This window comes from Girardinichthys multiradiatus, chromosome 1 (assembly GCF_021462225.1).
Source record: "Girardinichthys multiradiatus isolate DD_20200921_A chromosome 1, DD_fGirMul_XY1, whole genome shotgun sequence".
Lineage (NCBI taxonomy): Eukaryota > Metazoa > Chordata > Actinopteri > Cyprinodontiformes > Goodeidae > Girardinichthys > Girardinichthys multiradiatus.
This window is the reverse complement of record NC_061794.1, coordinates 49,303,978-49,327,411: the sequence shown is the minus strand read 5'-3', so window position 1 is coordinate 49,327,411 and position 23,434 is coordinate 49,303,978. Positions and strand designations below refer to the sequence as shown.

At 44.3% G+C, this 23,434-nt stretch overlaps 1 protein-coding gene across 2 annotated transcripts in view; it reads left to right on the top strand.

Moving 5' to 3' along the window:
* Positions 1–3,969: 3,969 nt before the first annotated feature.
* The window catches only part of kcnd1 (potassium voltage-gated channel, Shal-related subfamily, member 1), a 104,544-nt gene continuing 85,079 nt past the window's right edge, over positions 3,970–23,434 (top strand). The window contains exons 1-2 of one of the 2 annotated variants that reach the window (XM_047365889.1): positions 3,970–4,121; positions 18,845–19,758. In XM_047365889.1, the coding sequence (XP_047221845.1) occupies positions 19,603–19,758 (156 nt within the window). In that variant the 5' untranslated portion in view covers positions 3,970–4,121; positions 18,845–19,602. Of the gene's footprint in view, positions 4,228–18,844; positions 19,759–23,434 lie in introns of both variants that reach the window. The other variant, XM_047365897.1, reaches the window with a different exon arrangement.

Here is a 23,434-nt window from a genome sequence, read left to right as displayed (position 1 = left end):
AAGATCTGCAATATTATACTTGAATAGAAATGAACAGTGGGTAACAATAAAATTGGCTATGTTGATCTTTTTAAACAATATTTTATGAATAATCTTATCAGCCGCATGTTGAAATAAGTTGTATTTTGCATTGAAATTCTGAATGCTTAATATTATTTTATTAAAATCTTTAATGAATCAGAGGAGTAAAGAAATGACACTGTGTTAAAAAAAAAAAAGGTAATTATATGTATTGTTTTCTTAGGATATTCAAATCACAGATTAATTTTATGTACAGGTCCTTCTCAAAATATTAGCATATTGTGATAAAGTTCATTATTTTCCATAATGTCATGATGAAAATTTAACATTCATATATTTTAGATTCATTGCACACTAACTGAAATATTTCAGGTCTTTTATTGTCTTAATACGGATGATTTTGGCATACAGCTCATGAAAACCCAAAATTCCTATCTCACAAAATTAGCATATTTCATCCGACCAATAAAAGAAAAGTGTTTTTAATACAAAAAACGTCAACCTTCAAATAATCATGTACAGCTATGCACTCAATACTTGGTCGGGAATCCTTTGGCAGAAATGACTGCTTCAATGCGGCGTGGCATGGAGGCAATCAGCCTGTGGCACTGCTGAGGTCTTATGGAGGCCCAGGATGCTTCGATAGCGGCCTTTAGCTCATCCAGAGTGTTGGGTCTTGAGTCTCTCAACGTTCTCTTCACAATATCCCACAGATTCTCTATGGGGTTCAGGTCAGGAGAGTTGGCAGGCCAATTGAGCACAGTGATACCATGGTCAGTAAACCATTTACCAGTGGTTTTGGCACTGTGAGCAGGTGCCAGGTCGTGCTGAAAAATGAAATCTTCATCTCTATAAAGCTTTTCAGCAGATGGAAGCATGAAGTGCTCCAAAATCTCCTGATAGCTAGCTGCATTGACCCTGCCCTTGATAAAACACAGTGGACCAACACCAGCAGCTGACACGGCACCCCAGACCATCACTGACTGTGGGTACTTGACACTGGACTTCTGGCATTTTGGCATTTCCTTCTCCCCAGTCTTCCTCCAGACTCTGGCACCTTGATTTCCGAATGACATGCAGAATTTGCTTTCATCCGAAAAAAGTACTTTGGACCACTGAGCAACAGTCCAGTGCTGCTTCTCTGTAGCCCAGGTCAGGCGCTTCTGCCGCTGTTTCTGGTTCAAAAGTGGCTTGACCTGGGGAATGCGGCACCTGTAGCCCATTTCCTGCACACGCCTGTGCACGGTGGCTCTGGATGTTTCTACTCCAGACTCAGTCCACTGCTTCCGCAGGTCCCCCAAGGTCTGGAATCGGCCCTTCTCCACAATCTTCCTCAGGGTCCGGTCACCTCTTCTCGTTGTGCAGCGTTTTCTGCCACACTTTTTCCTTCCCACAGACTTCCCACTGAGGTGCCTTGATACAGCACTCTGGGAACAGCCTATTCGTTCAGAAATTTCTTTCTGTGTCTCACCCTCAAGCAAGAGGGTGTCAATAGTGGCCTTCTGGACAGCAGTCAGGTCGGCAGTCTTACCCATGATTGGGGTTTTGAGTGATGAACCAGGCTGGGAGTTTTAAAGGCCTCAGGAATCTTTTGCAGGTGTTTAGAGTTAACTCGTTGATTCAGATGATTAGGTTCATAGCTCGTTTAGAGACCCTTTTAATGATATGCTAATTTTGTGAGATAGGAATTTTGGGTTTTCATGAGCTGTATGCCAAAATCATCCGTATTAAGACAATAAAAGACCTGAAATATTTCAGTTAGTGTGCAATGAATCTAAAATATATGAATGTTAAATTTTCATCATTACATTATGGAAAATAATGAACTTTATCACAATATGCTAATATTTTGAGAAGGACCTGTAGAGCAATGAGCAAGACTCAGAGCTCCAGTGTATATTTTTTTCTATCTGAGTCTGCTGGAGCAAAATTTAAGTGTGAGGCTCGGGTATCATGAGAAAGATTTCTGCTAAAGCAGCCTTGTGCTCCACCACTGCTTCCTCCTGCAGATATTTCAATACAAGGCGGGGTAAGAGAAGTTTATTTGTAAAACACCCCTCATATAAGTACATACTTTCTTGAAAGGTCAAAGGAAGATGAAGAGATAACACACATTATCCGTCCACCTTTTGTCTCCATCTGCCTATCCGTGCTTGCCGTTCACCCTGGACAGGTCTCCGGTCCATCCCAGGGCAACACAGAGACACACAGGGCAAACAACCATGCACACGCAGAAACAAAAGGCAATTTAGAAAAACCAATGAACCTTACAGTCATGGTTGTTGGAAGCCAGAGTACCTGGAGAGAACTCAGGCATGCACTTGAGAACATGAAAACTCCATGCAGTAAGACTCCAGGGTGGGATTCTAACCCAGGACCTTCTTGCTGCAAGGCAGCTGTGCTAACAACTGCCTCACTGTACAGCCTTTTAACATACATCAAAAACAATAAATATGTAAAAAAAACTGAAGATAAGTTAAAAAAAAGAATGCATCATATAAAAAGAAAGAAGGGTTAAAATGCCGAGACAAACAATATTTGACCTTTATGGGTAAAGCTGCTTACAATCATGTTTTCAGTCATGCATTAAAAGAACCAGAAACATCTCAGGTTTTCAGGGAGTTTGTTTCAGAGCTGAGGAGCATAGAAACTGAGCTGAACCAGTCCGCAGCCAGCTGCTGTAGCTCCTTGTCACCATAGAAACAATGATGTGTTGAATGTGTAACGTGAATATTTCTTGGTGGAAACAATGGATGTCTGTATGTTGGTTCCTCTTACAGAGAAGAAATAACTAAATATCAGGAAGGTCTCATGCCCCGATGAAGCAATGATTATATACCAAATATGATGTTTGGCGTAACTTGAAAGAGCAAGAATAGACTAAATAAGTTGCAGATAATAAAACATGTGGGTTTATACTGTAAATAAAATAATGTGTCTTTGTTTGAGCTCTTAAACCGATAAATAATTAAACCCCAGAAGTGACAATGTAGTTGGTGTTTCCAGCTTTCCTTTTACCTTGGAGCATCGCACACGATGTCAGAGATTTGTATGTCTGTGGTTCATAATGCTGTCAGTTAGTCAAGAACCTTTGTAGTCATACAGATTTATTGCTTTTCTTTAATTAAACGTCAATAATCCAAACATGATGAGCAACTCCTGTCTCAGAGACTTTCATCCAAATCCAAGTCACGTCTCAAATCATTCTTTTCAAGTCCAAGTGAAAGCTCATATATTTCAGCCCAAGTCAGAGCCAGGTCTCTGGCCTCTGGTCTCTAACAACTGAAACAAATATTTTGTCATCCAGGTCACCTCTAACTCTGCATCGCTGCAGGTCAGGAATCCACACCTGGACTGTTTGTCTTCAGGCCATAATTATTACCTCAATATTTAATTATTATCTTTAAATTCTACAAAATTTATTAACAGTTAAATTTTAATAATTTTAACATTTAATTCACCATCCCAAAATCTGTCAAAGGCTGATTTTTATTATTTAGAAAATTGTTCAAATGTAATATTTACCCCATTAGAAATAGACATGCATGTTCTAAGAACAATAATAGAAATAGATTAAAACCTGTTAATGCTGAATTTGTAGTTTTATTAGTTTCATCTTTGAAAAATCTAAACAGCAAAGTTTGGAAAGACTCTGCATCTGTGTCCCGTCCATCCTGCCCTCCTGTCAACGTCCCACCAGAGTGTTTAATGTGTGTGTGTGTGTGTGTGTGTGTGCGTGTGTGTGTGTGTGTGTGTGTGTGTGTGTGTGTGTGTGTGTGTGTGTGTGTGTGTGTGTGTGTGTGTGCGCAGGGAGGAAGGAAAGACAGTGAGAGAGAAGAGGGCGATTAAGGGAGGGTCGAGCAAGCGAATGGGAGGGGGAGGAGCCTGAGGAAGAGGAGAGATGACAGGAGATGTGGTTGTTGCCGCGGCAGCAGTGCAGGACAGAGCCAAGACAGTACAACAACTCCTTCTCCTCCTCTTTCTTTATTATTCTCCCTTTTCCATCATCCTCTCGTGCTCATCTGGCTGGTCTCACCTGGAAAACCTGCTTCCTCTTCTTCCTTATCCCACTCAGCTTCATCAGGACGCGGGGAGCGGAGGTAAGTAGGATGAAAACTGCTCCAGATTCACTGCTGAGAATAGAAAGAGAAGAAGGGAGTGGAGGAGCAGAGCAGGACGGTTGGGAGGAAGAGTTTGGGGAGAGAGGTAGAACTTCCAGAGAGAGAGATGAGATTTGTTTGGATTCAGGAGAGAAAGAGGAAGAGCGGAAAAACACAAACATTAACATGTCTGCTAGTGTGTGTGTGTGTGTGTGTGTGTGTGTTGGCTGATGTTGATGTAATCCACGTGATGAATTAGTGATGAACTTTTGTTTGCTTTTAAGCCCCCCCCCCCCCCCCCCCCCCTCCAACACACACTCTGTGCTCATTAATATTCACACACCTTCTGTAGTCTGAGCACTCCTGTTCCTGTCCAATCAGAAGTAAGCATGAATATTTCCCGTGGAGGAGACAGAGGAACCAGACAGACCTTCAGACATGTTCTGACCCTCAGAAAAAGAGGGGTGGAACATCTCCACGCAGGTTCTAAATCAGCTGCCCACTGGACTTTTCATCAAACTGGGACTATTTTCAGACGTGGATCCGTCCATATTTGGTGCTGCGGCAGACAGAAGGTAGAAGGCTGAACCCAAGTTTACTTCATAAAGCTTTCAAAGTAAGTTTCCTTTAGCATCTTGACAGCAGTTTTCTTCTTATGTTGGAAGGTGATCTTTAGCTGTGAGCTGCTGCTTTCAGCTGGAAGGCTGTAGAAAGTTTTCAAGACGGGATTTTATGAAGCATCTCAGAGATCTGAGGTTGGAGCAGAGTCATAGCAGCAGAAAAAATACTAAGAATATGACTCTAAATTGTCACAACATGCAGAGTTTGATGAAACTATCTGTAGATGAGGATTAGGAACATTCATCCTTTCTAACTAGTTTCTGCAGGGTGGAGATGTTCTGTCTGTGATATCAGGATAAACGTCTCTCTCCGTGTGTTCACATGAAGAAACACGTGAGGCGGAGTTAATCGGAGCTCTGTGAGGAGATGGTTAGACGTTTTCCAAGGAGAGAAAAGGTGCCTGAACCAGGATTCAGATGGAGCAGGTCACCCTGAGCCTACTGATACTTCTTATATATTTCCATAAAGATGTTCATCAATGGAGGGCGCATGGTGCAACACTGTTGCCTCACAGTAACGTTCTGGGTTTGAATCCAGGCCAAACTCCTTCTGCGTGGAGTTTGCATGTTCTCCCCATGGAGCCCGGGTTTCTTCCTGGTATTCCAGGTGTTAGGTTCTAAATAGCCCATAGGTGTGAGTGTGTGTCTCTGTGTTGTCCTGTGACGGTCCAGGATCTAACCTGATTCTTGTCCACTAATTGTGAGATACGCTCTAGACCCTCAGCAACAAGGATAAACCCCATTCATAGAAAAATGATAGATGTTCAGTAGTGACCCAAGCCTCCATGATGAAACCATCTGCAGTAGATCTCTGGTTCTGGACTCTTCTGCAAGTTTACCTTCAAACAGTGAAAATGACTAGATTGTTCTGGAACTGAGTTCCAGACATTTGAACACAGTGGTTTCTGGATCCAGATGCCTCGAGATGATTTCTTTGGAAAACCCAGTCAAATCTCATCCAATCCGACCAGATCCTGGTCCAGATGCCAGAACATTACAGAAACTGAAGGTCTCCCACAGCCTATCCTAAAGGAGGAATGGACACCACATGAAAGATCCTACAGACTCAGATAGCGTTTTTCCCACCAAAAGAACGTTCGTTCTTGAACTGGTTCGATTTGGGTGCGTTTGAATTTTGGTGTTCTGTTGAGCACCGACGCGTGTTTTCAGCGTTTTGGGAGCCAAGCCTGAGTCATCAACAGTGTTCAGCGTGGTAGTGAGAAAGCAGAGCTTCCTGAGCTGCTCAGTGTTCCTTCTAATGCAGAGAGAGAGCTTCCATAAACGATAGTACGGAAAAGGCGATGCTGACTCCGTGCAAGAATGATGGATCTACAAGGTTCTTATCTGCATATGTTCAGCATTCGCGAGTGAAACAGAAACCAGTGGTTATATAATGAGTGTTTAGTGTGTTTTTACAAACATATAAATAATGTTTATATGGTACGTTCTCGTCTTCATCGCCATACTTGTTGCTTCTATTGCTGCAGCTTTGACCCGCTCATGGCTGACCATACGGTTCACACAGGAGGACCAGGTACTCCATGGTGCCAGAGCTGAATCAGAGTTCCCTCTCTGGAACCTCTTTTCATTGGTGGAAACATGCGTCACTTGTTCTAAATCACATTCGGGAAGCAGAACGGCCTGCGTTGGTGGAAAAGGGGTACCAGAGGAGCCACCCATGAGCTGAGGATGAGCTGATGAGATTCTGGAATCACTGGATCAGGAATGAGTTTATAACTAAGACTAAATGTGGGGAAGATTAGAATCAGTTGTTGGATCTGTGGGGATGATGAAAAGAGACCCAAAGGTCCTGAACTGGACTGTTGTGATCTTTGCCAATAAAAACTGATTTTGTTGGAATAATATGGATCAGTGGAGGATTACAGCTGAGCTGCCTCATTTTGGGATTTCAGTTCTGATTGTTGGTACTGATTGGATCTGATCTAGTCTGCATCCCAGGAATCTGGGCTTTTTACAGTGGCTTGTAAAAGTATTCATACCCCTTGATCTTTTCCACATATCGTCACATTACAACCACAAACAAGCCAATATTTTATTGGAATTTTATGTGAAAGATCAACACAAAGTGGTATACTATTATGAAGTGGAACAGAAATTATACATGATTTCTTTTTTTTTAACAAATAGAAAACTGAAAAAGGGACTGTGCAAAAGTATTCAACCCCCTTAGTTAATAATTTACTGTAGTTACAGCTGCAAGTCATTTAGGGTACGTCTCTACCAGCTTTTTACATCCAGTGACTGAACATTTTTGCCCATTCTTCTTTGCAAATCAGCTCAAGCTCAGTCAGATTAGATGAAGAGCGTTGATGAACAGCAGTTTTCAGATGTTGCCACAGATTCTCGATTGGGTTTAGGTCTGGACTTTAACTGGGCCATTCTAACACATGAATATGTTTTGTTTTAAACCATTCCACTGTAGTCCTGGCTTTATGTTTGGGGTCGTTGTCCTGCTGGAAGGTGAACCTCCGCCCTAGTCTCACGTTCCTTTCAGACTCCAACTGGTTTTCTTCCATGAATAACCCTGTATTTGGCACCATCCATCTTCCCATCAACTCTGACCACCTTCCCTGTCCCTTCTCCTTGTTGGGCCTGTAAGTTTAGGTGGACGGCTTTGTCTTGGTAGGTTTCCAGTTGTTCCATACTCTTTCCATTTCCAGATGATGGATTGAACAGAGCTCCGTGAGATGTTCAAAGCTTGGGAAATCTTTTTATAGCCTAATCCTGCTTTAAACTTCTCTGCAACTTTATCCCTGACCTGTCTGGTGTGTTCCTTGGACTTCATGATGCTCTTTGCTCCCCAATATTCTCTTAAACCTCTGAGGCCATCACAGAGCAGCTGTACTTGTACTGAGATTAGATTACATACAGGTGGACTCTGTTTAGTCATTAGCAATCATCAGGCAACTTCTGAAGAAAGTTGGTTGCACTCAGAGTAAAGTGGGAGGAACACCTTTGTACACCGCACTTTTCAGATTTTTTATTTGTAAAAAAGAATCATGAGGAAATCTTTGAAGATCACCTTGAATCTTCAGTCTTTGCTTTTTCAATGCTATTTGCACCTCAGATGGTTCTGCAGGCTGGATCTGATACAGCAACAGATCATACAGTCCAGGACCTTCCAGCGTAGTCCTTTTCAACTCCTGAGTGTTTTCTGATTTCCCAGACTCCTGTATGCTGGGATTGAAGAAAACCAGTCCACCAGGAGGCCGTGCTTATTGGACCGCTTTACGAGGTCCTTAATCAATCAGAACATGGCTGGTTGCCACTGGGTCTCAATGAGGTCTTTAGGGGTGCAGTGGGCTTGAGCAGGCCATCCTCTGTGGGGATGTCAGGGTGTTTTTTGTGGTGGCACCATATCAGGGTCCAGGTTCTTCTGGTGTGCAGCTGCATGCTGACAGGCTGTGACCTGGGCCGACGTGTAACGGAGTAAAAGCCTTTGACGTGCTATCCTGCAATTTTTAGATGTTTCCCTGGTCCAACAGCTCATTGAATGATCTCCTCACCCTGTTACGAGGTTCTGTAGAGTTCTGGTAACAAACCATCCATTTGATTCCAGTGTGCTGAACTAGAATAACACCCAAACATCCAGGAGAATGGGCTTTTTGGACCAACACCGGACACTACGAGTCTGAACTCAGAACACAGCGGGATAAACCAGGGTGCTGGGTACTGAGGGTGTAGAAACATCTCCATCCTGAGTGAAGAAAGCAGACAGCAAGTGGGAAAATAAAAAGTTATATGTCCCAAAGGTCTGAGCATTCAGAACATTCAGAGTTCTGTGGTTCTGGTTTTGTGTCCTCCTCCATATTTCCAAACATCCTGGGAATGGGATCAGGGTACAACTGCTACTCCTGGTGAATGATCTAAAAATAAACAGAAATTGATCCGATTGTGTGTTCTGTCAGGACAGTGAAGTAATCTAAAACCCAAACTGTACAACAACACTGGGATCAGATTCAGAAGTGAGTCAAAACCAAACAAAAGCCCAGAGAAGCAAGACGGGTTGTGTTAAAGGAGTCAGTTACCCATCGGATGACCTATAGGGTCACACAGCCTAACTTTGGTGCTCAGGACATCCACAGCTACATCATCATCATAATACTAATAAAAATAATAATAATAATAATGTATTGAATTTTTGATGTATTGAATGATTTATTGAATGGAGAAATTATCCTCTGCTTTGAACCCGTCCCTTAGGGAGCACTGGGCTGCCACTGTGTGGAGCCTGGGGAGCATTCAGGGGTTAAAGGTCTTGCTCAGGGACCCAGAGTGGCAGGCTGTGAGATTTGAACCAGGGTATGTGTGGCTTCTCCAGGACCCAAATACACTGCTCTCTTCACTCCTCTCAAACCCAAATTGGTTCTGTCCCTGTCCACATCAGTCCTGAGCTTCAATTTGCAGCTAAAACGTTTCACCATCTGTCTGAAACATCACGCTTCATCTTAGACATGCACAGCTGATCCAGTTCTTTGGTTCTTTCTCAGAACCACCACACTGACATACAGCACTACTGAAAGGCTTCTGTTCAGTTATTGTTCTCACGTCACAGAACCAAGTTACTTAGTTCTACACTCATCATTATGTAGGAAGAGGTCATTGTTCACCTTTGAAGATAGAACCCAGTTTAGGAACAATGAAGGTCCGATGGATGAACCAATGGATCATTTCAGAAAAGCTCTTCGGTCCAGACAATTCTTTAAACCCTACAAGCTCTACTGATTCTGCTTTCACAGTCTGGAAAAGGTGGACCTGGTCTCCAAATGAACTTCCTTTTCATCTGGTCTGTATGAACTGTTCTGCTGCTAGTGTGGGGTGAACTCTGCTGTGCAACGCTCTGCAGAGAGATTTATCAGGAGGAAAAAACTTCATGGGCTTTGTGCTGCTGAGCGAGGAGAAGTAACTCAAATACTGAAGCCCTTATAAATGAGCTGCTGCAGGAACATCCTCAGCAGGGGAGCAGCAGTAATTTAACTGATCATCCTGCAGAGCATCATCTGACAGCAGAACATGAAGAAAACCATGAAATCTGCTCTGTAACCTGCAGGTACCTACAGGTGGACAGGTGTTTGATCAGGTGGCCATGACTCCAGCCTGGGATGCAGGAACCAACCTGCTGAGGGCTGTGAAGCAGAAACACCGGGACTGAAGGAGGACGAACCGTTCATCTCAATTAACCATCTAGAAGGAACACCACTGGAGGGGGAACATAGGAGGAACTGGAAACCCTGGGCTCTTGGGATTTGATTGGTCCAAACTATTTACTGATCCACTGGCCAAGGCAGGTCCGATCAGAACAGAGATCCAAGCACTTAGGTATTGTTGGTCTAAATCCTCCACTGATCCATACCTCATCAGGAATGTGCCTTCAGGTCGCTCAAACATCTGGAACTCAGTCCCAGGAACATTTGAGTCATTCCCACTCTTTGGAGAAATATTCAGAGATTTAGCTTTCATATGACACCAGAATCAGACATTTACTGCAAATGTCTCCAAAACAGATGGATTTGGATCAGAAGGTTCTGAAACAGGTTAGTTTGGAGATGGAGAACAGGTTTAGGGTAATTGTTGCTGCACTAGAACTTAATGATCCCAGACTACTGCTGGATGTTGTACAGTAATCTACAGTAGAGTAAGATGACCCAAACTGTGACGCTGCTCAGCGCCGGCCATCATTTAGCTTTTCAGCTGATTTTATCCATCTGAACGGGCCAGGTCAAAGGTTAAGGGGAGATTTATTTATCAGGTGGAGGGAGAACAGAAAAAATATTTCATCCCTGTCCAATCCTGTCATGGTTGTGAAGGCAACAGGTTCAGGCCTCCATCTCCACAGCAAATCTCCCAGCTCCTGCTGGAGGACCCCAAGCTGTTCCCTGGACTAAAGGAATATAAAGCTCCTCCAGATAGTTCTGGGTCTGCTCTGGTCTCTCTCACCAGCGCAACCCGGACCTGATGGACCCCGAGCTGATGAACCCTGTCAGCTAGCTCCTTTTAATGTGGAGGGGGGAGCAGCTCTGCTCCCAGCTCGCCTCAGGATGTTGGAGCTCCTCTCTTTATCTTTAAGGCACAGTCCGTCCCTGCTACCAAGGAAGCTCATTCCAACTGCTTGGATCCTGGAACTGGTTCCTTAAGTGAACATCCATTTATTAGGACCATGGGTCAGGTAAAAACAAAGGTGGAGTAATAAATCCAGAGCTTCACTTTTCAGCTCCTTCTTTACCACCAAAGACCAGAGAAACACCTTCATCACCACAGATGAAGCTCTGATCACTTGCCCATCTGCTGCTCCATCCTGCCATCACTCAGGAACACCAGAATACTGGAACTGATCCAATGGAGGCAGACCTATCCCAAACTCAGTGGGAGCTTTGGACCTTTTCCTGGTTGAGAACCTCAGAATGAGAGGAGTAAACTCTCATCCTGGCTGCTTCACACTAAGCTGAAAACTGCTCTAGTGATCACTGAAGGTAATGGGTCAAAGACGCAAAAGAACCACATCATCTGCATAAAACAGACATGGTCCTGAACTTTCCTAAGCTCAAATTCTGACTAGACCTTGAGATCCTGTCCATGAAGACCAGCATCAAGACAGGAAGCAGACCCACACAGCTTTTCCTTTGGTGACACCAAGACCAAACAGGCCTTAGAAGTGAATCAGGTTCTACATATTCCTGCAGCATCACCTACAGATGGCCTCAGGTGGTCAGCATTTTCCAGACCCAGAAAACATATAAAAGAGTCCCATATAAAACCCCTTCTGAGCAGAACCTAAACCATCATCAGGTCCTGATAATGGTTTATCCATCTGGTCATCACCACCACCACCCTGAGCTGGTCCCAGAACCCAGAGAACAGACCACACGTCTCATTTTCCTGGTAACACCACATGTTCCTCAGGAGGAGCTGAACTGCAGATTCTGGATAAGAGGCAGAAGGTAGATTGATGAATTTCTTCTGAAAGCTGGTTATTCTGCTCATTCTGCTGGGCTTCTTCATCCTGCACTTTCCTCTTGTGTTCCTGGGTTTCTGCTGTAATGTGTGGGCAAAGTGCAGCTCACTGATGGTTGTCTAATGGTTTCACTCAAACACTCACATTGTGGAGCTCTTCATGTCTCTGTGGGTGTGGCTGGTTTCAGATGTCTGTCTGGATCAGGTCCAGGATGAACTGCGGGTCTCGCCTTCGTTCTGCAACGTTTAGATGGACCCAGATCTGACCTGTAACTCTTCTCCGGCCCTCTGAGGGGCTTTCTGAGCTTTTAAATCAGATGAACATTTGGAAATAAATCTAAAGTCTGGAATCTGTCCTCTTGGCTGATTGTTAGTAGTTTTTTGGTTGCATAAGTCCAAACATGTTGGTCTGCTAATAAAGTTTGTTTTGCAGAGTTTTAAGTGCTGCTGAAGTCTTCTCATCTATTCACATGGAAAATATTAGAAGTTGTGCCAGAAATGTTTGCATGTTTCTCCCACCTGAACATTTTATTTGGAACCAGCTGACTAAGAAGAACCAACATGTTTCTCCACACTACGTGTTGACTTTCCATCCTGAAAGAGCCCCCTTCATGGCTCCAGCTGACAGGTTCTGGTTGGAGACGTGTTTCCTGTCATCAGCTGCAGCAACTCGTTTAGGTCTGACTGCTCTCTTTGGTGACTACACACGTAGACTTGTGCAGGTAGTTGTTTTAGAAGCCCAGATAAAGGCTGATCCATCATTTCCCCCCTAAGATCAGATCAAAATGTTTATTTCTTCCAGAGGTTCTCCAGGAGATATTCCAGGTTTATTCCGAGGGGAGTGCTTGAATTCAGTGTAAAGGAATTTGTGGATGCAGATATTTTAGGAGAACTTAACAAGGCTGAACCTCTGAACCAAGTAAAAACAAGAATGATCTGATGATCCATAGAAGTTCTTTCAGGAAGCAGAACTGAACCTGTTTAACCTCTTGTTGATCTCTGATCAGAGACTTCAGTTTCCTCCATACTGATCAATAATCGATTGTTTTTCTCTTGTCTCTGTCACTGATTAGAAACATCTTGTTTTCTTCTTATTGATCCGGCCACATCACAGGTCCACTTATAACCTGTTTCCTGTGTGTGAAATGATGCTGATCCCACTGGATGGAAACAGATCTTGTTATGATTGATAGACAATAATCTGGATCAAATCTGGTGAGTTTTTTGTCAGGAAAAATGCTGTGTAATTACACAAAGTCACTCTTTCAGGTCAGAGGTCATGATCCTCATTTCCTGTGGAAGTGTCTGTGGAAAACCAATCTTACCTGATGTGGTTTGAAATTCATCCTCCCAGGCTGCAGTGGGATCAGACTGGACAAAGATCATGAGGACAGCGATCCCAGCTGTCCAGGACATTTACTCCGTCTCACAAAGAGCAGAATGGCTCAGAGCTCTGAAGCTCCTCATCTCGCTGCTCTCTGACTTTATGCTCAGCAGGATTCAGGGACAAACACACAGATCTGAGCAGAGAAACATCCTCCAGACTGTGAGTTGTTACTAAATGTGGAAAACAGAGCTGGTAATTCCTGTCCACCTACTGTCATGTTCAAAACCACAATTGAGTTGTCCCATAAATTACAGCCTCTAATTCCATAGAGTGCAGATCCCAGATCACACAGACTGGATGGATCCCCTTCTAAACCCTCCAAGAGTCTCTGCTCGGTGCAGGTCAGTCCAGCAGCTGCACCCTCCTCTTCCTCAGCCAGCACTTTGGAATGTGGTTTTCATTGTCTTGGTGAAAAATTACGGATGTCCCTGGAGAAGATGTGGTCCTGAAGGCAGCAAATGTTGCTCTAGAATCTCTGCTGGACTTTACTGCATCACGGAGGAGGAGATGATCCAAGCCCATACCATGATGCAACCTCCTACCATCAGAGCCTGGCTGCAGGGAATGGTTGCTGTCAACAGGGTGGATGCTCCTCTTCCACCAAACATCTGGAGAACTGATCCATCTGATCCATGTTCCCACTGTTAGATGGTCCATCCCAGAAGCCTCCGAGCCCAGAGAAGCTGATTCCTTCTCTGAGGTTAACATCTGGCTTCTTCTCTGCTCAGTAAAGGCTGTGAATGTAGATCTGGACAATACCAAACTATAACTCACTCTGGACTTCATGCTGACCCTTTACACACTAGGATGATGTTCTTCATATTTTAACTTCAGTAATTCAGCATCTCCCACCATTCAGAGGATAAATCCACTGACTCAGGTTGAGCTCCGGTAATAACCATAAACCAGCTCCTGATCCATTCCTGGAAGCTTCTGAGCTGGAAACCACAGCTGGATGTGAGCTGAAGGCTGATCTTAGACCTGTGGATGTCTATAAAAAGTTTCATGTGAGTGCTTCAGATATCTAATGTCCACTCAGAAACAGTGATGTCAGCAGGGATTCCCTCTGAGAGCTCAGACACATGGATTTATCAAACTGCCTGAAGGTGGAAATCTACAGAGAGGAGCTGCAGCAGGCCAGAAGTCACAAAACTGAGAGCAAAATATGCATTAGAACATCAGATCTTCACAAAAATGCATCCATCCATCCATCACAGGTTGTTCCTGGATATACAATAATATATATATATATTTAAATCACAACCATCTCTCAGGTCTACAGAGAATGGACTGAAACAGAGAAAATCTCCAGCAGCTCTATGAAGGTCAGAGGTCAAAGGACTATGGGCCGACTGGTACCAGATTATAGAAAGGCTGCAGTAGCTCCAATAACCACTGGTCCCAGCCAAGGTCTGCAGAACATCATGTGTGAAGGAACAACACGAGGAACCTTGAAGCAGATGTTCTGCAGCAGCAGAAGACCACAACAGGTACCAGTCCTGTCAGCTAGGAACAGGAAACTGAGGCTACAGTTCACAGACTCACCAGAACTGGACCAGAACAGTTTGGAGAAGCATTGCCTGATCCAGACTGGTCAGAACTTGGTGGAAACAACATAAAAGCTTGGACCCATCCTGCCAGTGGTCCAGACCGGTGGTGGTGGTATCATGGTGTGGGGGATGTTTTTCTGGTAAACTTTGGACCCATCAGTACCACCTGAGCAGTGGTGGAGCAGCTCGCTAAAGCATTCAGGCTGGAAATGTTAGAGTGAAGCAAAAGGAGCTTCATGAAGGTTTCCAGCCTGTGAAGCTTGGAGCTCCGTCGTTCTTGTTTTGGACCTGGACCCAGATTAAAGAAACTTTAGTTCACCCTGCAGAGAAAATATTGTTTTCCCGACCCAGTTCTACTGCGAAGGAATTCTGAACTTTAAAACAACAGCTACAGTACTGAATCGGACCGTGGTGCTGGGAGCTTATTGATTTCTTTAGTGATTTTGATTTGCTGACATGATGAAAAGGAAATTCTACAGTTATGAGGACATGTCAGGCTGTTACAAAGAAAAACCCAGTGGGTCATAATTAGGTTCTGTAGTCCACTGTCCTAACACCATTCTTCTAAAACTAATAATCCAAACAAATTTCCATACTGATCCAGCCTCCATGATCCAGGCTGGGACTAAAATATTGCACCGGACGTTCTGAAAACATGGACTCGCTATTCGTCTGTGTAATAAAAGCCCAAACCCAGTTTTTTCTGATATCTGCATACCATATTGCAGAAAGTATTGGCTCCCCCTCCAAACCAGTGAATCCAGGTGTTCCCATCACCTTCGTGTCCACAGCTGTAAGAAGTCCAGAACCAAGACTGCTTCTCTGGTAGAAACCAGAAGAGACCAGCAGCAATAGGAGCTCCAGAACCTCAACCTAAAAAAGTCACAACAACAAATTTTAGGATATTAAACAATATTTATTATTAATAATAAAACATTTATGTTGCTTTCTCAGAGTCAAATGATAACAAATTATTCACATGATCATGATTTTTCGTTTTCCTCATCGGACCTTCAAGGAGCCTGTATGTTGGGTGTCCGTTCCACTAGAACCGACCACAGAACCTGGAAGGAAGGCAGAAGGAGGAAGAAACAGCACTCTGATGGTTTCTAACAGAACTTCTCTGCCCAAACCTTTGGTGGAACATGGAGCTGTATTTGGCCCACTGCTGTATCACAGCGGTACCAGTGGGTGTGTTTCTTCATTCGGCACCCTGGTGTTCTGTCTAACTGCAGGATTAGGCGGCAGCAACAAGATGCAATGTGTTTGTGTGTACTTACATGTACCCGTGGCTCGGGTGAGATTTCTTATCAGATCCGTTTTCCACCCGGTACCTAACCCTCTTCTTGTTACATTAGCAGGAAGCAGTTGTGGAGTTTGTTGCAGTAATTCAGAATCTCCTCGTTCTCTGACAGAACTCAGCCTGGTTCGCATTGCTCTGCTTCCTGCCGGGTCTGTTGCCACACAAACACAGGCTGAACTGGGAGCTACTGGGATGAACTGGGATCCTCAGGGAGGAGTTGGAAAGTGTTGCTGCGGAGAGGGAACTGCAACCAGATGGATGGATGAATGCATTGAGAGTTTATCATCAGTCTCAGTAAAGTCCTCAGATGGAGATCAGAACATCATTCAGGATCAGAACTTCAGAGTAGATGTTTGCAGAAAACCTATGATGCAGTTTGGTCCACATGGAGACCATGGCTGGTTGTAAAGATGGTGATCTGTCAGGAGCTGGAACACACAGAAGATGCATCAGAGGGGTTAAGTGGGGGAGTGAAGGTCCACTCCAGGGGAACATCTGCATATTTAGTGCAAAGCAGTACAAAAAGCCATGATGACCCAGGTCCTGGACTTTTTACATGAGTGGATCAATCACATCCTGTCACTGCACCATCTGAAGTTCTCACAAGCTGAGCAGCTCACACAACAAAACAAGATGATTAAAGATGGACTCTGGAGGTTTCAATGAAACTCTGCAGGGAAACTATGAAGAAAATATTATAGAAAACTCTCATCAAATGAAAAAAAAAAAAAACATGTAATTAAAATATTTCAACCTGTAATTTCAGACAAAATAACACCAGCTCAGATATCTTCTGGCTTCTGCCTGTGGTCCAAATAACACCAGAGGAATGAGAAACATTTATTGCTCCCACTGAGGACTTCACTCAATAACTCTTCATCAGATGGTGAGGAAGATTTACAGGAAGTTTTATTGTTGCTGTTTGAATTAGGAACACAGAGGGAGAAATAAAGGCTTTCCTCAATAAGCATGTCATCATAAAAACATCTTTAATAACTTGCAGGTTGGTAGTTTTCTCTAAAACCAGAATAAATGTGGCTGCAGCTGCACGTCTGTCCAGGCAGGCTTGAGGAGGAAGGAGAATCAGGTACAAATAGATGCTGATCCTGACCTTTTACCTTTCCTTGAATCACTAACTGAAGATTGAATTTAGTGAGGCTGTCTCTTTCAGATCTGCTCAGGTTGTCATGATTCTAGAAACGGATCTGACCCTCACGCAGAAATACACTCAGGAGAAGTTTACAGATGTTAAGGGTTTAATTCTTTAGAGGAATGAGTAGTGGCGAGAGAACCGGAATATCTCCAACTGCACAGAGAAGAGAATAGGTAAGTACAGAGTGATGGGATGACTAAGATAGTTGAAGTAATAAGAAACGTTTACTGGAAGATATGATTGAACCGCCAGGGGGAAAGAGAGATGTGGAGTCTAGGAGCACGAGACCAGAGGAAACTGAGGAGGGTAAAATCCAAAGTAAGTTGGTCTATGGATGCCTGAAGGAAGTTTCCAGGTATGTTCAGTTAAGCTTTAGTCCGTGGTGTGAAGAAGGTGGTTTTGTGCACTGGGTGGTGGGGCTTGCACGAGAGCTCATTGGAGGGAGAACAAGGTTCGCTTATGATTGTGGCCGGTTGATCGTAGGGGCAGGAAGCTGCCAGCTTGGACTTTGTCTAGAGAAGGAACTGGAGGCTTGAATCTTGGATCCAGAAGTCAGGAAACGAACTGGAAACAGAGCCAGGGCCTGAAAGTAACCTGAGAAGGAGGAGACATGAAAATTAGTTGAAGCTCTAAGAAAACACAAAACTTAAGCACAAAGCTAGAGTCTAGAGAGAGTCTGTTACCACTGTTCGCTAACTCACAGGCGTCGAAGTGCTGGCGGCCACCTGCTTAAATGCTCCCAGCAGCAATCATCAGGGTGAGCCACACCTGTCACCTGTGCACCCATGAGCTCCCACGCCACCTATGGACTAAGCAGAGTACATAGCAGGCAAGAAACAGAAAACAAACAGATATTCCCAGACACCGACACAGGTGGACCTGTCTTCATCTTATGTCTCATCATGTCTGAATAAGCTGCATGGTTTAGATCAGATCAGTCTGACATAGATGAGTCACTTCAAACATGAGTGAAGTATTGTTCAAACAATTTTTATATAATTAATCCAAAAAAAATAAATAGTTTCAAGATCCTGGTTTGAGTCAAAATCATTTTAAACTGTTTCATCTCTACTTTACACAGAATTGCACCTAGCCCCTCCCCTTCTGCAGACACACAAACGTAGCCCCTCCCCCTTCCTCCAGACACACACACTTAGCCCCTCCCCCTCTTGCAGGGTGATATGCTGCTTGAAGTTTGAAGGTCTGCTGACATGGCAAGAACATCTAGAGAACCTTTTTGAGCCACTTCTGCCTGTAACAAGCAGGAAAAACCAACAGATGCTGATATAAAAACTTTTGCCCATAAAACATTTTTTCAGTTTTAATATTTTATTGTTCAATGTGGGTTTTTGTTCAGTTCACACCTCTGTTATGATCATGAAAAAGTTCCTTCTTTCTTTGTTTCTCTCCGGGTTCAAATCCAGTTTTCTCTTCTCCTCTTTCCTCCTCCAGGATTTTGTGTCTTTTATGTTTCCTGAATCACTTGATCCGTTTTTTTCTTCCTTTAGTTTCATTTCAAATTTGGTTTCTTCTTCCTTCCTCTCTTCTTTATACTTCCTAATTTCTCCTGCACCTCCCTGCTTTGCTCTCCTCATTGCCCTTTTCTCCATTTATCGTCCTCCAGCTTTCTTGAACTCTAATTTTCTGCCGAACTTTCTCACTTCTCCTTCTCTCTTCAGTGCCTCTCCTCCTGGTTTGTATCTGACTCCGTCTCTGATGTTTGTGTGTTTTCTGACAGGACGACCTTACATGGACACAGAGTAACGGCCCACACACCTCCTCCCTGGTCTCCAAACCACTCAGGCCCTTTGGCTTTCATATGGGAGACGTGGAAGCACAGAGGGATAAACTGGAAGCTCAGAGACGGAAAGCAGGAGCTGAAGAGGGCATCTGGAGATCCATAGGCTCTGCAGCATCATCATCAGCATCCTCACAGTTTAATAAGTCAGAGAGCTGAGCAGGAGGCAAACACACACATTTTGTTGTTCCTGGATTTATTTTTTCTTCTTCCAGATCCCTGCAGAAATAAACAACAATATTAAAGAAGAACTTTATTATTATTCGGAGACTCAACTGAGGTCAGCTTCTAATCCCCAACATTAATAAAGAGCCTATTGGATGAAATCGAGGTGTTTTTACCCTGAGGAGCGTCTTGCAGGAGCAGAGAACCTCTGCTTTCGGTCTGAAGACAAAGTGACTAAAAGGAAATTAAAAACAGTCCAATAAACAGGAAGCTCACCTACTAGTATGATGTGTTCCTGCTCCTTCTGAATCTTTTTCATGGCTTGACATCTTCCTGACCTCTGACCCCTACCTCCCCATCCTCCATCCTCAACATGTCCAACTCACTCAGCTCTCGCTGCTCAGACTACATCAGAAAGTCCGACCAGGTGGAGCAGTGAACCACGCCTGGAAAAGACCACCCAACTTAGACTGATTAGCCCTGCCTCCCCCCACCTCTTCAACTCCTCCTCTGTTGAGACGCTCGGATGCAAGATGGCGGCCGGCGTTGCCACGTGGTTGCCGTTTGCGCGGGCGGCGGCTGTGGGCTGGCTTCCTCTTGCCAAAAAGACGATGCCCAAACCTCCAGTGGACAATTCCTCCAGATCCGACGAGATCCTGTACGTCAATGTCAGCGGCGTTCGCTTTCAGGTGGGTGCTGCTGTCCACTGAGCATGCTCCAGAAAGGGCTTCATTAGCAGGTGTTGGCTGCTGGGAATCAAAAATAGAAACAATGACAAGAATAATCTGATGGGCTCATCACGGATTGTTTATTTATAAAAATATCACTAGTATTAAGATTGATTGATCTGACAGATGGATCAAACAGTTCAGGGTTTGAAGCAGAAGGCTTGATGTAATGATGACTGTCAGCTGTTCGAACTGAAGATGCTTTTTATTAATCAGCAGAAGCTCTTTAAGATCTCTCTTCATTAACTTAGCTGCATAATTAGACTGGTGTGGGTATTTGTTATAGAAATACATATTTCAACCCTGCACCATGAAAAAAAACGTTTGTATATTAGAGTCATGTCAGTTAATGTTCTTCAGGAATGGTTTATAAAGTAACACAGTTCTGTTTGGGGTCAGACGAGAAACACCTAAACTTCCCTCAGGAGGAGGGATTTCAGATTTTGGGGGTTTTAGATTGTGAAGAGTGGATGAATGCAACACCTTACACCTGCTGGCAGGTCATTAGAGCTATTTGCTATGTGAATTTGATCATGTGAAGGTGCATATGATGCATACAGAAGATGCAGAAAAAGTGAAGCTTTTTTTTGATGCCAGGTAATGTTAGTAAAACCTTTTACCCTTAGCAGGTTCACTACAGGAAACCACAAACTGGTCCAAGCAGTTTTTGATTTGTTTGGTCTTAAAGGAAAACTCCATCATCAGTTGTACTTAGACACAGGTCAGTTACAGGTTCCAGGGTATAGCCTATAAACTGTCCCATTCTCATCAACTGAAGTCCTTTTAATGAGATTCCAGAGAAAGAGCCAGAGTCACTTGAGTTTTCTGAACAGTATGGAGCACTGAGTAGTGCAGTGTTTCCCTCCACAACTTCTTGCTGTCCATGCTGTTCAGCTGACTTAAAGAAGGGTAATACACACTGATGTCTGCTGAGTAAAAAATAACCCAATTTGTAACCCACTGCAGGGTCAAATTTGGGCCGAGCCAATCCTGGTTTGTTTCAACTCAACCGGCACAGTGCTCCCATTACTGCGGCAGCCGCACCGATCTGTCTGTCAATCTCCCGCTCCATTTGTCCCTCACTTGTGAACAAGACCTCGAGATACTTGAACTCCTCCACTTGAGGCAGGAACTCCCCTCCAACCTGAAGAGGACAAGGCACCCTTTTCCGGTCGAGAACCATGGCCTCGGACTTGGAGGAGCTGATCCTCATCCCAGCTGCTTCACACTCGGCTGCGAACCGCCCCAGTGCATGCTGTAGGTCTTGGCTAGAGGGGGCCAGCAGGACCACGTCATCTGCAAAAAGAAGAGACGAAATCCTCTGGTCCCCAAACCAGACCCCCTCCGGCCCTTGGCTGCATCTAGAAATCCTGTCCATAAAAGTTATGAACAGGACCGGTGACAAAGTGCAGGCCTGCCGGAGTTCAACATGCACCGGGAACAGGTCCGACTTAGTGCCGGCAATGCGGACCAAACTCCTGCTCTGCTTGTACAGGGACCTGATGGCCCCTAGTAAAGGGCTCCGATTCCATACTCCTGGAGCAACCCCCACAGGGCATCATGAGGGACACAGTCGAATGCTTTCTCCAGGTCCACAAAACAATGGATCGGTTGGGCAAACTCCCATGAACCCTCGAGTACCCCGTAGAGGGTATAGAGCTGGTCCAGTGTTCCACGGCCGGGACGAAAACCACAATGCTCCTCCTGAAGCCGAGGTTCTACTATCGGCCGGACTCTCCTCTCCAATACCCTGGTGTAGGCCTTACCAGGGAGGCTGAGGAGTGTGATCCCCCTGTAGTATGAACACACCCTCCGGGGGACCACCACCCCAGTCTGCCAGTCCAGAGGCACTGTCCCCGACTGCCACGCAATGTTGAAGAGCCACAACTGCCCCACAACATCCAGAGACGTGAGGTGCTCAGGGTGGATCTCATACACCCCTGAAGCCTTGCCACCGTGGAGCTTTTTAACCACCTCTGTGACTTCAGCCAGGGTGATGAAAGAGTCCAACCCCGAGTCCCCAGCCTCTGCTTCCACCAGGTAAAGCGTGATGGCACGATTGAGGAGATCCTCAAAGTACTCCTTCCACCACCAGATAATGCTCCTGGTCATGTGAGGTGAACAGACTGCTGTTCACCGATTGGCCATGGGACCAGGAGAAAGGAGGAGGTGTTCCAAGAGGTATTGCAGGGAGAAGGTAATAAACTCAAACGTGACTACGATTATATTAAGGACCACAATGGCCGGAGCAAGCCAAACCCAAATATAATTTAACTATTTACTAATGACAAACCAGCCTGAAGGCTGAAAGAAAAGAAAAAGGACACATCAGTTTCTGAATGACTCGCAGGTAGGGGACGCCGTAGTCCATAATGTCCTAAACCAGCTGATCACACATAAAACCAGCTGTTCAGACGCACAAACATTTCCTCCAAAACACGCAAACAAACCGCAATGAAACAGCGGGTTTGGTTCTGACGGTTCTTCAGAGAACCAGCATCTGCAGGAGGAGGGAGCAGGCAGAGATCAGTTCTGGCTGGGCCGTGGTCCAGGTAATTATCCCGTTGGATAATTTTATACATGAAAAAACATATATAAGACATTCTTGCATATACAATAATACAAACATTAGTATTTAGCTTATTTATGTTTTTATTTTCTGTTTATTTCTTTTTTTATCATTTCACACAGAATAGCAGCACAGCAGACAGCTGGAGGCAGTATTCAAGCCAGAACTCCAGCGGTCAGTGGGTTAGAGGAAACCCAACAGGTTCTGTGCCGAGTGGAGAGAGACTGAGTGGAGACATGCTGCCTAAAAAGAGCCAGTAGAAGTGGGGCATTAGATGTGTCCCTGGTCCGCCTGAATCAAATGACTGAATAATCTTCTCACCATGAGTCTGGAGGACTGGAGTTTGACATCTGTGAGAGATCTCAAATCCCTCATACTGCTCTGCTTCCAGAACCATTATAATCAACAGCTGGAAGAACCTAAAAAGGGTTTACTTTGAAGAACCTTTTGTCTGTACAATACAGAGTTACATTCCCAAACTTTACTGTGTGGGAAAGAAGTTGGATGAAACCCTGGGGTCCAAAAACCCAAGAACTTTAAAAATCATTTTATTTAAGTTGAATTTGTGCCTGCTGAGTCACAGATGGTCCAGTCAGCCAGTCTTGGCAGCAGATAATGTCCGGTTTAAAGGCATGGACATCTGGGCCAAAGTATCCATTATTTCCCCATCTATAAATAAAAAGCCACTGGATCTGATGGTGCAGCAGAATAAGCCATCATGAAGTCTGCTGCCATGCTCTGATTAATAAGCACCGGTTTAAGGTTACCGAGATGTTTGCTTTTATCTGTTTCTGTGAAGATTCTTCTGAGAAATGCCTCAGGTCAATGCATGAAGAAACAGCCTGCAGCTCTCAGTAGCATCCTAATATTTTATAAGGTATTAAGGTTTCTCCCTGTTGAAGGAGGTTTTTTTAATCCACCGTGTTTGCAGAAATGGTTTAACTTTTCCTTCGGGAAGCTCAAGACAGGACATCTGAACCAGGAGATTAACTCTATGAGGGCAAGCACACAACCTAGCTCATTCTGGAGAATGACAAGTGTTTTTAGACTAGTACAGATGTGTTGTTC